The sequence below is a fragment of the Lepisosteus oculatus genome, chromosome 28, assembly GCF_040954835.1.
Source record: "Lepisosteus oculatus isolate fLepOcu1 chromosome 28, fLepOcu1.hap2, whole genome shotgun sequence".
NCBI lineage: Eukaryota > Metazoa > Chordata > Actinopteri > Semionotiformes > Lepisosteidae > Lepisosteus > Lepisosteus oculatus.
In genome coordinates, this window is record NC_090723.1 from 3,613,161 (window position 1) to 3,624,857 (window position 11,697).

The following is an 11,697-nucleotide window of genomic DNA, read 5'->3' on the forward strand; positions in this document are numbered from 1 at the left end:
CTGTAGAATAGATATGAGGTATTTTTGAAGAGGCACAAATTTGTGTTTGGTCGGGAGGTGGGTGAGACCGCTCCCTGTCCATCAGTGCACGGTCTCAGTCTGGGGATGGGAGGTGCTCTACAGACCCCAGCAGTTTTGACAGAGACACTTGTCTGACAAAAACAAGGTGATTTTCTATCAGCTGAGGGTCTGTGCAATAGATTGCATCCACCTTTGGAGAGGCACAAATTTTCCCCATCCAATTCTGCACTGCAGTTTTTCTAGAGGTGATCCACCCAGACCAACAATATTAATAAAAACTTAAAACGGAATGAAGAAGGGTGATTTGCTATTGACTGACTGTCTTAACATTGTATGTTTCACCACTTTTGATTGTGCACAAAATGTTTTTGTCCCTGGTTATAGTTTAAAAAAATGATTGAATTTAAATATAATAAAGGATTTTATTTAATTACAAATTTCAGATACAACTCCTTTAAAAGCTTGCATCTTAAAACCTTTTTCATTGAACAGAAACATTTTTATGAAAAAAAAATATAGCAGTATATTACAGTAGTAGAAAGGGGCTGTAAAATTAATACAAACTTCTAATAATCTTAGATTTGTCAAACTTGGAGATAAGTGGAGGCGATTTAAAATTTAAAAAAGGACTCTCTCAAATTAACCATGACGAAATAAAGCAGGTGTTTCAGCTGCTTGTCACTTCGCTTAATGTTGCTTTACTCCTCAAAAGCTGCTGTGGTAGCTGAAAGTCTTTTATTTTGATTGAAATTCGGCTATTGACATACACTTCCGGGTCATTCGTGTCGCTTAGTGTAGCCAGCTTCACGCTACTTCCACGTGGTTGGGTGATTTTCCTCGCCTCTCATTGTCGTCGCGGCTTTTCTACGTCATTTCTCGTTCTCTCCCTTTGATACCTTGTGGCTGTGAATAGGAGCTGAAAGGAGCCACACGGTTATTTCTGTTAATACGATCTCAGATTCCCTTCCCTATTTGTCTGAAAATAGAATGTCTTCTCTCCTCAAAGTGGACAATGAAATCAAAACTAAGGTAAGAGACGGTAATCCGAGAAAGACTGACGCGAGGGGGATGTGGTGTTGAAATTTGAACAGTCGGAAATTTTTCTGTAACACAAGGCCGGGGTATTAAATAAGTGCCTAGCATAATCGCCTGGCTTTCCCGCGCTGTGCTTCACAGATATAGTCATAATTGCTCTGCGTATGTCGATTTATATGGAATTATCTGAAGTTAAAACAGGATATTTCCGTATATTCCGATATTTCCAATAGTATTGCCCCTTCTTTCATTCTGGCCGGAGGTGCGTGTCTGCTGCTGTCGAAATTAAGGCGTTTGTGGTTGAGTCTTTTCCATAATGTGAAATAATAGTATGATCGTAGCGCCTGTAATGCACAATAAATTCAGTGCGATTTGGCCTGCGTTTGGAATTCGTGTTTTTTGACACGTGTCCTGTTTATTGTTTTGAGTGAATGTCCGGGTCCAATCCCAAGAGCTGTGTCAAAGAATAAAAACGATCGTAAACATTTTTGCTGTCCCTTCAACAGCTACTTCCTTGGAGCCGGATATCTTGGGTGTTTATCTTATTCGAAATCTATATCTTCAGAGTCGCACGGCGCATGTGCTCATATATTTATATAAAAACTGAGTGACAAAACAATTCGGTTCAGGAGACAGTCCCGATGAAGCTACAGACAGCGAAAACGAATGAAAAATCTTGCACCCAGTAGATATATTGGCCAGCATCATGTTCACGTGTTATTGCATTTGTGCTGTATTCTGTTTCAAGCGTAATCTTACGTTACTGTATTAAATGCACAGCCTTGGCAATGTTCTACACAGACGGGTAACGTTTCAGTCTTTGACAGTCTAGTTGTGGACCCCGATTTACGTTTACTCTTTCTACAGGTTGATGCTTTCAGAGAACGAATCACCGGTGAAGTAAGTACTTTTGCTTTCAAATTAAAACGATTCTTTTAACGTAAATAAAAAACTAAGTTGTACTGTACTTAGAGCTCGCATTTCCCAATGTTTACTTTTCTAGGCAGAAGACTTAGTCGCAAATTTCTTTCCAAAGAAGTTACTGGAACTCGATCATTTTCTTAAGGTAAGTCTTTCGATTTTTACCGTTATGTTTGCGCGGTTTTCGTTGTGTAAGAGCTCCTATCCACAGCTGAGGAGACCTGGAAGAAGACGAATTGCGTTTAAACTGCACTTTCCTTGTTAGTGGTTCCCAGAGCACTTTATTCACCTTTGAAAAGCAAATCACCAATCAGTTGTGGTGAGAATTACTCCAGACGTTTAGCCATGCTGGATCATGCAAGCCCAGAATGGGATTTAGTCAAGATGCTTGCTTAACATACCAATTCTGGAAAAACTGTTTCAAGGGATCTTTTAACAACCAAATAATCAGGACATTAGTTCAATCTCATCTGAAATCATTGTACAGCACGGTATTCCCTGTCCCCATAGTGGGGCTCTTCAATTAGTAATTCTGTCTTCAACAGAAGATTGCCCCCTGCTGGTTCACCTACACGACTTGCTGTTCATTGTGCTGAAATCAACGCTTACTACACCCTAGCCAGACCTTTGGGTCGGAGAGCTGATGGGATGGCAATAATACCGCAGAGGAGAAAAATAACCACCTTCGTGCAGATCGAAGTTCTGGAGAGGGTGTAAGCCCCCTCCGTGTAGCCAGATATCTACGTCCGAGAGAGGCTTAAAAAGGTCACCGCACTCCCAGAACCATGAATTGTACTGGGTGAAGTTAATTAACATTTCTAAGTTAGCAGCCTTACGTCTTGGGCACCACAGCAGTGCTGGAATCAATGTGTGAATCAAGCTAGAATTGAGTTCAGTAACGTGGAGCCTCACATTTTCTGGAGTTACTGAAGAGATTTAAGGTCTGGTGCTTGGTTTGAACGATCACTGCCGAGTACGTGACCAATGCTGTGTGACTGTCATATGGTGAGCGAATAGAGCTTTACCCCTTGCTCAGCCGAACGGGAGAGAGAAATGTTTCTCTGTTGCCTTGTGGTTATTTCCTCAAGAAGGGAACTAACGAAAAATGTTAAAAAGCAGATATGCTTGGGGGGAAAGGACTTGTGTTTTCTGTTTTGACGAAGGAACAGTTAAAGCCTAATGAGGTCTTAAAACAAGCTGAGGTCTCTGAGCTCAAGGACTAATCATCACTCCTTGGATGTTAAAGGAAAGGATAAAGTTACGTGTCTCCAAGGCTGGTGGTTTGACAGGACTCTTCAGATGAAGGCTGTGGTCCGGTTTCAAGGCAGAACCTTTTGCTGCTGACGTTCACATGTGTTTTCATTGTGCCTTGATCTGCTGTTCTACAGGACCCGATCTTAAACATCATTGAGCTGAAAGACATCCATTCAGAGATCAATTTATCCGTGCCTGACCCCATCATCCTCACAAACAGCCACGATGGGCTGGAGCCTGTGAGTATAATGCTGTTCCTCTTGAGCCTTGTTTTTTAAAAGCTGATAAAACCGATCAGTCCAAACAGTTGGATTGATGGCTGAGCCTGTTTGAGGGCTAATTTACATGGAGGTTTAATATTTTGTTTTCAATGCAGAATTGACAATGGTTCTATTTTTAACATACCCTTCCCACATGGAATTATCAGTTCATCTAAATACTATGGCCTTCGTACAAGCTAGGAGCAAATGAGGTCTTTTCATACTTTCCTCCCCAACATTTTCAGTTATTTTCCTGCAGCCCACCTTTTATTTAGGCTATTATTTCATGTCTGTACCCTTGATTAAGAGAAAATTGTACCACAAAACAATTGGTCTTAGATTTTTTTTTTGTAGAAAAGTGAAAATTTGTCATTGTAACAATTGTTTTAAATTCGTTTGGAATCGCCAACAGCAGGCATGAGGTAAAATCTGAGGTGCCATCGCACGAAATATGCCAAGAGTATTCTATTTTTTATCCTGTAGTGTTGGGGACATTCTTAGTGTTTCCTGTTCGATGGAAACCGGTGCTCTCTCAGAGAAGCTTTTCTGCCCAGTGACTCTCCTCTTACACCGTCTGTGACATCGTGTGTCATATATATAAGAACCAGACTGGATCGGGCAGGCCCGGATTGGTTCGCCAGAGGGACGAGGACTGTTAGATGCTGGCCCTCTATTCTTGCAGGCCAGTACGGGTTTTAGATTTGATCTGATCTGAGTCAGCTGATTCCAAGTTGGTGGGTGTAAAAAAAAAAATAAATAACCTGGAAGCTATTCTCCCTGCACTAGACTGGCTTAACATACTGATTTAATTCAATCTCCTGAGCTAAAGGCATGCGTTCATTTTCCTAACCTTGTGAGAAAAGCACAGTGCCCAGGCAGAGCTGCGACAGGCCACTTATGTTTAAATGAAACTGTTGCGTTGCAGCAGAACACCAAGAAGAGGAAGCTGGAAGATGGGGCAGGAGATGACAACTGCCAAGGTGGGTTCCTGAGTGTCATTAGTGACGTCTAGGCTGGCGATTGTGTGTTGTGCCAAGCCGGTCTGCTGGATGTGGTGCTTGTGCAGAGAAAGGTTGAGATGTCAAACTATTAAATGGGTGTCGTAGTTGCGTGGTAGTGTGCATGTGCCCTTTTTGATTGCTTACAAGTTAAAGGGGCTGTTTAAGGCATTTGCATATTTTTTCTATTTACATCCCTGTCCTACCTGCCCTACAATATGACTTGTGTGTGGTTTTCTACTGTGATACGTTTCCTAGACTAGGTCAAAGTAAGTAATGCAGAGTGTTATGCATTAGCCATTGAGAAGCCAATGGGGAAGTGCAATTACAATTGAGACCAAGAGGCTCTTCTGTACCCAAAGGGTTGTGGGCGTCTGAATCAAGCTAGCAAGCCAACCTGTTGAAGCTGATACCCTGGCTTCCCTTAAGGAACATTTGGATGAAAACCTGGATCAATCAGCTGCCAACTACAAAACAAATGACCTTGTTTATAATGAGTCCTGTGTTATTTTGCTACTTTACTAGACTGCTCTCCAAGATCTTTCTTTCCTGCTGTACTTTTTTTTCAAATCCCATAGAATCAACATTTATTTTTCTGCTACACACCCAATTAGAAATAGCCAGCTGAGTTTTTGTATCTCAGTTTGTAGTCATGAATCCTGCAGCCGCACAGGGGAGAATGAGGAGGAGTAGGCAGTCTCCCCTAACCCATCCACATTGACTTGCAAGCCTCCTTCTTTGCACACGCAGGAGGGAATGGCGGTACCAAATGAAATGGGAGACCTCTCTGCCTTTAGGATGCCTGTTGCTTTGCTATAGTGATGTTGATTTCTTCTTCTGTGCAGTGACTGGCACCAAGGTGTTTGTGATGCCAGGGGGAATGATGAAGAGCAACAACAAGCTGGTGGACCTTATTGAAAAAGTCAAGCCGGAGATCAGAACCCTGATAGAGAAATGCAATACAGTAGGTTCCTGCTGGACACCTGGTGGATACTCCTGGAGATGTTGTTCATGTGTTGGACATTCCCAGAGATTCCTGTCTTCAGTCACTGTGTTCCAGAATCCAGCAGGTTTTCCAAGCTTCTTAAAGTTAAAATCTTTTCCATGCCAGGGGAATAGCTAATTGCTTCTTTAAATCACTGACAGTGAATCAAGGCCCCGTGGTCCTCTCAGTGGCTAGAGATTGATACAGCTTTACATGTCATGATTTGGGACAAATGCTCAGCCTCATCTTATTAAGTCTTTTGCTTCTGACCACGTTGCTTTTAGTAAAATTGTGATCTGAATTGATCTGAAACCTGAAGTGAAAGCACTCCAAGGCTATTTTAAAAGGATTAGGAATGCCTGGCATTTCCCCCCCATCAGGTGATGGTGCTAATCCAGCAGTCCATCCATGTTCTAACTGCTTCTTCCAATTAAGGGTCAAATGGCAGCCAGAGCTTATCCCAGCAAGCAATGAGTCTAAGACAGGGTACACCCTAAACTGGACACTGCCAGTATCTGCAGGGCACTGACATATGGACCAGTTTTCCCAGAAGCCAGTTGACCTACTAGTATGTCTTTGGACTGTGTGAGGAAACTGGAGCACCCAGAGGAAACTTACCCAAACTTGGGGAGAACACCCCAAGTCCCCCAAACACTGGCATCAGCTTAGAGTGAAACAGACCCCTGCCGTGGATCTCTCCTGTTCCCTGGAGCTCTTCACACATTTCTTCTAAGAGGTACCTGTGTTCTGACCTGCATCAGTGATGGAAAGTATCTTAGAAGTTGCCAGTTGGGTCTGCCTGGAATGAATAATAATGTCACTCTTCTCAATATAATATTGAGAAGCTATTACAATAGTAATGTCACTCTTCTCCTCTGTCTTCAACCTTAAGGTCAAAATGTGGGTCCAACTGCTAATCCCAAGAATAGAAGATGGCAACAACTTTGGCGTTTCTATCCAGGTAATTAACTGGGCCTGAATAAAGCAGCACACTTTTGCTTTCAGGTAGTTTTCTAGGTTAAATATTTAAATGAAACTGTTGTTTTTTTTTTTAACCATACCAGTGATTTCCAGGTTATAACAGTATTAACTTCAAAAGCTAAAATCATCAGTGGGAAATGGCTACCGATTTCTTTATCCTTAAAGGCTCTCCAAAGGCAAGCCATTGTTTTTTTTAAATAACAGAAAACAGGAGCTATATAAATGTATTAGGAAAAGACATCAGCCTTAAGGTCACTCTTAAAGGTTTGCCTTGTTTGGATCCATGGCACAAATCTGTGGTCAAGCTTTATAAGTGTGTATCCCCAAAACTGCCTTTGACAAATCAGTCATTTATGACCACAATTTAAGATTGATAGTCTGCAGGAAGCTGTTCGATCTCCCTACTGAATCCTGGGAACATGCAATACACCAGTAAGCATGTAAAATACCATTGTGAAGGACAGATGGTGGGCTGATGCTTTACTGTGTCTGCTCAGAGCAGATGTTACCAACTGTTCCTGTACTGTAGCAAGCAGACCTGGTACTGATGTGCTGCCTTCTTCACTAACTCTGAGACCGATGTGTACAGTGTTTTCATTTGGTTCTTGCAATGAGCTGCTAGCTTTACAATGGCTCAAGGTGAAGTTTCTTACCTTCCCAATGCTGCCCCCTGCGCTCTTTCCCCCAGGAGGAGACGGTGGCTGAGTTGCGGACTGTGGAAGGCGAGGCGGCCTCATACTTGGACCAGATCTCGAGGTATAAATGGTTCAGTATCTTCTCCACCTGTTTCTTGTTTGACTACAGGAAACCATGCCAGTCTCTCATTGCACAGCCGTTCCATCCAGCAAGCAGGGACAGCAAATTCTGCTGCTGATTCTGCAAACATTGCTTCTTCGGTATTAATGCTTTGATGACAGATGCTTTTAGAATGTATTTAATAAGCATTACCTTTATTTCAGGCGTGAGTCTTGTTCCTCTTTCCTCTCCTCTCTAGATACTACATTACAAGGGCAAAGCTGGTGTCTAAAATAGCAAAATATCCACACGTGGTAAGTTAGTGCCCCTTACTTCATGTAAACTCTAGAATTTTGCTTGGTTTACAAAACCAGAAATATGTTGCAGATCCAAGACTGTCCAAATGCATTAAATGCTCTGATACAGAAGTGTCTCCTTGCAGCTAAATGGAAATGTGCAAATAAGAGTAAAAATAATGATAATTATTATTTATTATTATCATTCCTTACAGTTATATCATAAATGGAACACGAGAAACTAACATAAAATTACCCTTTTAGTTCAGAATAGTTTTCAGTTCCTGCCCCACAGACCTGTTTTATAAATATTTAGTACCATCATAAGCCCTGTGTTATGAGTGAAGAAGTGTGCTCTCTCTGGGGTCTGGGTTACAGGAGGACTATCGGCGCACAGTGACTGAAATCGATGAGAAGGAGTATATCAGCCTGAAGATCATTGTGTCGGAGCTGAGAAATCAATATGTGAGTATCTCCTCCCTGATCCTTCTCTGTGATGCAATAGTGCAGAGCACCAGATTCTTTTATTTATATAGCAAAATCTATTAGGTTTATAATATGTGGCTATTTCAATGCATGTGTATATATTACACGTGTACCTTGTGCCCTGCTTGAGGCCTGTAGCCCAGACATCAACACTTCAGACAGGGGTGATGTGATTGGCCAGCTAGTGGCCCCCAATTATTTGGAGGGGGTATCCTTGACAGGTGGGGACAGTGATCCCTGTGGCTACTAGCAAAATGAGCATATACATCACTGTCACATGCAGCCGCGTCAGCAGGGGAGCTGTGTAAAATGGCAGATGGCTTTGATCAGTGCTCTCGTGAGATTGAGCACTGTTCTCCTTCCACTGCCAACCGGCTGCTTGCGATTTATTTAGAGGGCGTCTCATCCCGTCTGTCCCGTCCTTTACCGAGACCGATAGCGGACCTTTTAAGCCTATTTGGTTCCATGGTAAAAGGCTGCAAAGTGACTGTCTAGTCCTCTCCTAACACAGGTCACGTTGCACGACATGATCCTGAAAAACATCGAGAAGATCAAGAGACCAAGAAGCAGTAACGCAGAGACCCTCTACTAGGAAGAGAGGGACTCCCCGCCAGCGTCCGAGCTGCCCTGGCTGGTTTCTGATCAAGCGGACTTGACCAAGCTGGCATTGAACTGGCAGGGATTCAGAAAGCACAGGAGACATCAAGCTTTTATTGCTAGAATTAAAAACAACAAAAAAAAATGTGATGGTTTGCGGTTTTAAACCACGGGTGTTCTTTTCCAAGAACACCCTTCGCAACTTTGACGGACACGCGTTTGGCACACGACTCGTGTGTGCCGAAGGACAGTGATGTTTAATTTAAATGTTTTTTCTCTCTGGGGGAAAAAAAGCTTTTATTAAGACGACACAATCTGAACCAAGGTCAATTCTGTCCCCTTTCACTGTCAAGACTTAAATCAAGTATTGGCACGAAAGCTGCTCCTTTTGCAGTGTGTGGCTTGAGGGATTCGGGAGGTTCTTTTTTTCTAGAGAGAAAAGTTTTCATTTCCCCCCCCCACAACATAAAAGGAATCGGAACCAGCTGGGTTTGAAAAGAAACATGGAAATTCCTTGTCATGTATCAACGTTGTGTTCAGACCAGTATGTCCCAGAATCACATCGCATTAGGGAGTCTGCTCTATTAAAGAAGAAAAACTAGATTGGAGTAAATTTTTATTCATTCTTTTCAAGCCTCTTTTTTTTTTTTAAATAGCTATTTTTTGGTTTGAGTATTGGTCAGTTACTATTTAAACAATGAACAATATTTGTTTTCAGTTTTCAATTCGTCCTGGTTTACCACTGCAGATGACAACTAGTAAGAAATCTGTGTTGAGCCCCCGTTAGGCAACTTTTAGAATCAAATGTTGGTTTGCTAACTGCTCTGAGACAGTCAGAAGCCTGTAAAACATTTGTCAGGTGGAAGTCCTTATTTCCATTTCGGTTCTGTGTGCAGTACCTTGGAGGTAGACAAAGTTTTGGTTGACTTTTTTTTTATTTCAACAAGATGTCGATTCAGACAGGAGAGGTACCTGTCACTTACCTATATTTTAGATATTTTGCCCTCCAACTCAAAACATCATGTTATCAGCTTCAAAATCTATCCGTGTTCACTTTTTTTAATGAAAAGTCATTATTTTACTTAATAAAATTATTTCAAAGCGTGTGCTTTTTACAAAAGCTTTTTTTAAAATGATGTATTCCCTTTCGTCCCACTGATCTCTTCCTGCTGTCTGCATACATCTTCCCTGGGTTATCCCAGAGCAAAGTTCTGGTTACTATCGGTTATTTGTAAGAGTCTTTCGTAGATAGAGTGAGTCGTCCAGTCTGCAGCGCCACTTAGTTTTTTCGAAGCCCCTAACGTGTATGTGATTGTTAACTATGCCTCTGCTTCAGCATCACAAAGTAGGGCATATGCATGTGCTTCAGGTGTCTGCTTCCCCTGTGGGTGTCAACAGCTTTGTGCAACGCTAATTTGTTTCCCCTGTTCACTTCCTCTACCATCAGCTTTGACAAAGGTGCTTGGTTTTCAAAATAAATTTTACAAATAAAAATCAAAACAGAGATGGTGACCAAATGCTACAGAAAAATATACAGCAAATACAAGACCTCATTCAAATGATCATGTTACTGCATCTGGTTTGTTCTATTAATGGCTTGAACAGGCTGTGGAAGACCCTGAAGACTAGACTGGAAGCCTAGTATGAGGGAATGTGCCTGAGAAAGTAGCAAAATCAAAGCCAATGGAATGAACTAGAGGTTGTCAGGCCTGGCTTGTTAATTTTAGCCATAATGACTCCTTTCTCTGTGGCTCTTTTTTGATATCACCCTGTAACCAGAACGTTACAGCATGTTTACCAACATGAGCAGAGGGAGAGTGTTTATCTCATACCTATAGGCGTAATTGAGATTAAAAGCAAAATAAACTGTTTTTCTATACTGGGATGACTGCTGTACCATTGGCTCTGTGTATTGACATGTCAGTTTTTTCCTGTTTGAATAAAGGGCTTGTTCAGCACAAGCTGCTTAAGTGCAGCCCTGATAACTATGATCTGTTCTTGCCAGAAGAAACCGCTTATCTCTAGTGTTGCCACTACACTCACAGTGTAGGGGGAGGGCTCTACAGTACTAGGCACTTTAACGATAAAACTTACTGTTACTTTGCATTCTTCTGTTTTGGTTTCTTGCTATACAGTACACAGCTGTGCAAAAGCCTTAGACACAGTTGGAAGTTACAATATACACTGCAGTATGAAATGAAACCACTTACAACAACATCTTTGCAAAGTTATCAGGAAATGGCATTTTTTGTTGTAGCAGGAGTACTGACATTTTATTGAACAGACGTGACAATAATTAGATTGGTTATGAAGAGGGAGCCCATTTTGATGATCACAGGCTAGTGCAACACCACTGGAAGCAATACAAATGATAGATCATGCTTTCTGACCAATCTAATAAAATGCTTGCCTTTATCAGATCCAAAGACATACTGGTAGGCTTTTGGGAAGACTCACCCTGGGTGTATGCTCATGTCTGTGTCTGTATGTGCCCTACGATGGACAGGCGTCCTATCCAGGGCGTGCCCTGCCTTGCACCTGTTGCACACCGGGACTGGCTCCAGCTCCTCCAACTGGAAGTTAACTGGAAGAAGAAGAACTGGCTCCAGCTGCTCCAAGACCATTAACTGGAAGAAGAAGAAAATGGATGGAATTAATATCATGCTTTGCACCAGTTTGCAAATTCTGCCTTTCAGGAATCTTTGACATTCCTCTTGAAAGCCAGGGACCTGAATGTGCCAGGCAACACCGAGCTTGAAGAATCTATTCATGCAAAAGACTTAGTATACTATTTTATCACATCATCTTCTAGACAATGTGTGGAAAAACAATAAAAAAGGCAAACAGAATGCTAGATATGTAGTTAACAGATAAACAGTGTGCGATCTAAATCAAGAGATGTTAAGTTTTGTATAATGCACCAGTAAGAGTGTATTTAGGATATTGCGTATGATTATACATAAAGCATATCGCTGTTCTGGAATGTGTCCACAGGAGAGCAACCAAATACTTACGCATGTCCTATAGGTAAAAAAAATATTTTTAGGTAAGGACAAAGACTACAGGGGGAGCTTGAATCAAGTATTCAAAGTCTAGTATTAAAAAAGGAAATGTCAAAATACGAACCA

General features: G+C 41.7%; 1 protein-coding gene across 2 annotated transcripts; it reads left to right on the forward strand.

Moving 5' to 3' along the window:
• The first annotated feature begins 966 nt into the window (after nucleotides 1-966).
• Nucleotides 967-10,554, forward strand: psme3 (proteasome activator subunit 3). Of its 2 annotated transcripts, none has more exons than XM_006638123.3 (11): nucleotides 967-1,050; nucleotides 1,924-1,956; nucleotides 2,060-2,122; nucleotides 3,366-3,470; nucleotides 4,417-4,471; nucleotides 5,335-5,453; nucleotides 6,367-6,435; nucleotides 7,144-7,211; nucleotides 7,450-7,504; nucleotides 7,865-7,951; nucleotides 8,484-10,554. In XM_006638123.3, the coding sequence occupies exons 1-11, from the start codon at nucleotides 1,009-1,011 to the stop codon at nucleotides 8,562-8,564; spliced, it is 777 nt and encodes a 258-aa protein (XP_006638186.1). In that variant the 5' UTR covers nucleotides 967-1,008; the 3' UTR covers nucleotides 8,565-10,554. The 2 variants fall into 2 exon arrangements, with proteins under 2 accessions (XP_006638186.1, XP_015217391.1); XM_015361905.2 differs by having other exon boundaries at nucleotides 4,420-4,471.
• Nucleotides 10,555-11,697: the final 1,143 nt, after the last annotated feature.